This window comes from Sinocyclocheilus grahami, unplaced genomic scaffold (assembly GCF_001515645.1).
Source record: "Sinocyclocheilus grahami isolate Dianchi unplaced genomic scaffold, SAMN03320097.WGS_v1.1 scaffold6148.1, whole genome shotgun sequence".
Classification (NCBI taxonomy): Eukaryota; Metazoa; Chordata; class Actinopteri; order Cypriniformes; family Cyprinidae; genus Sinocyclocheilus; species Sinocyclocheilus grahami.
The window spans coordinates 504-2,035 of record NW_015510650.1 but is presented as its reverse complement, the minus strand read 5'-3'; the positions used below and the strand labels follow the sequence as shown (position 1 = coordinate 2,035).

Below are 1,532 nucleotides of genomic sequence, written 5' to 3'. Positions count from 1 at the left end.
TGTCACATGATCCTTCAGAAATCATTTTAATATGCTGATCTGCTGCTGGAGAAACATTATTATCAGTGTTGAAAACTGAGGATTTTTTGATGAATAGAAAGCAATAGAATTAGAATAGAATTTTATAACAATTAGAATAGGCATTTCTAACAATGTGGAAATCCTTACTGTCATTTTGATCAATTCAATGTGCCCTTTCCAAATAAAGCATTAATTTATATGAAGCAATGTCTGATACAAATCATTTTTCCCCTCACAGAGAATTTTTACTGTGCCTTCCGACCCTCGACAGAAACACATTCCCTTTGCCAGAGTCAACCATAACAAGTACATGGTCACAGATAAGGTTGCTTATATAGGTACGGCTCACTGCTTAAACATCTAAACCCTTTACGGTTTGTCTTCTAATGTCCTGAATGATGTCTCATTATCTTGTTGCTATACTTATTACTTGCCTCCATACTTTCCAGGCACGTCTAACTGGTCAGGGGACTATTTTGTGAACACAGCTGGATCTGCATTAGTGGTGAACCAGACTTCATCTCAGTCCACAACCCCCACAGTCCAGGAGCAGCTGCAGGCAGTGTTTGAGAGAGACTGGGACTCTCCGTACAGCACTGACATCAACCACAGAACCAACCGCAAAGACATTTGCTAGACCAGGCTTTGTGCCGGTGCTGTGGCCTTCACACTGCAGGGGGAGCTGGAGAGTGCAAAACACTGTTAAATGGCATTTGCTGGAGGATAGTTTTCAGTATAGAGTTCTGCTCCATTTCTGGGTTCTAAAATACCAGCTTGCCTGTCCATCTTACCATGAGCTACTTTTGCACTCATAAAAATTAATAATGATGTCACTTTCACCTCTGACCAGTTGCATACATTTTGCACAAAATGTCTTTTAAATGACAATGCAATGAAATACCTCTTAACAGAAACTCTTTCCTGTTAATTGATTGATTATTTTGAACATAGTTTCTCAGGAAAAATCGTATTAGCATTGATTCAATGTATTGTTCATAGCTGCTTTCTCTTTATAAAGTGATTTCAGTTGCTGCATTTAAAAATCAGATCTGACTCAAAGCAGCAGGATTATTGGATTAATAACCAGTCTATTGTCATGAACGTCTCTGAAGGCATTCTTGCATGTCTGAATGCATTTGTTGTGGTGTCACCACTACTTGACTGTTTTAATTCTAGTTTTTACTTCAGGACATGTGGGTTTTTTTATGATGTCTAAAAATCTGGAAGTGAAAATGTCAGCGTCATTACCAGACATAATCATAAAGGGGAATAGTGAGCAGTAGTGAGGGATGTGTGAGTCAGTTTGAAGCTTTTATAACCTTTTTGTTTTTGAAAATACGTACACTTTATTGGCTGTGAACCTTAAAACATTTCAACTTTTTATTTTTTTTTCCAAAATGTAGTTCATTTTACATTTAACGTCTCTTTCATTGGGAGCGGCCTATTTTATGAAAGTGTAAACTGTTACAAATAAACACTTGATATAATGCAACTGTTTTCTAGTAATTTCT

The 1,532-nt window shown here is 37.1% G+C and overlaps 1 protein-coding gene across 1 annotated transcript in view; it reads left to right on the top strand.

Moving 5' to 3' along the window:
• The window catches only part of LOC107577468 (phospholipase D3-like), a 9,709-nt gene extending 9,495 nt beyond the window's left edge, over nucleotides 1-214 (top strand). The window contains exon 8 of the mRNA XM_016263540.1: nucleotides 209-214. Within this exon, the coding sequence (XP_016119026.1) occupies nucleotides 209-214 (6 nt within the window). The remainder of the gene's footprint in view (nucleotides 1-208) is intronic.
• The last annotated feature ends 1,318 nt before the right edge of the window (nucleotides 215-1,532 follow it).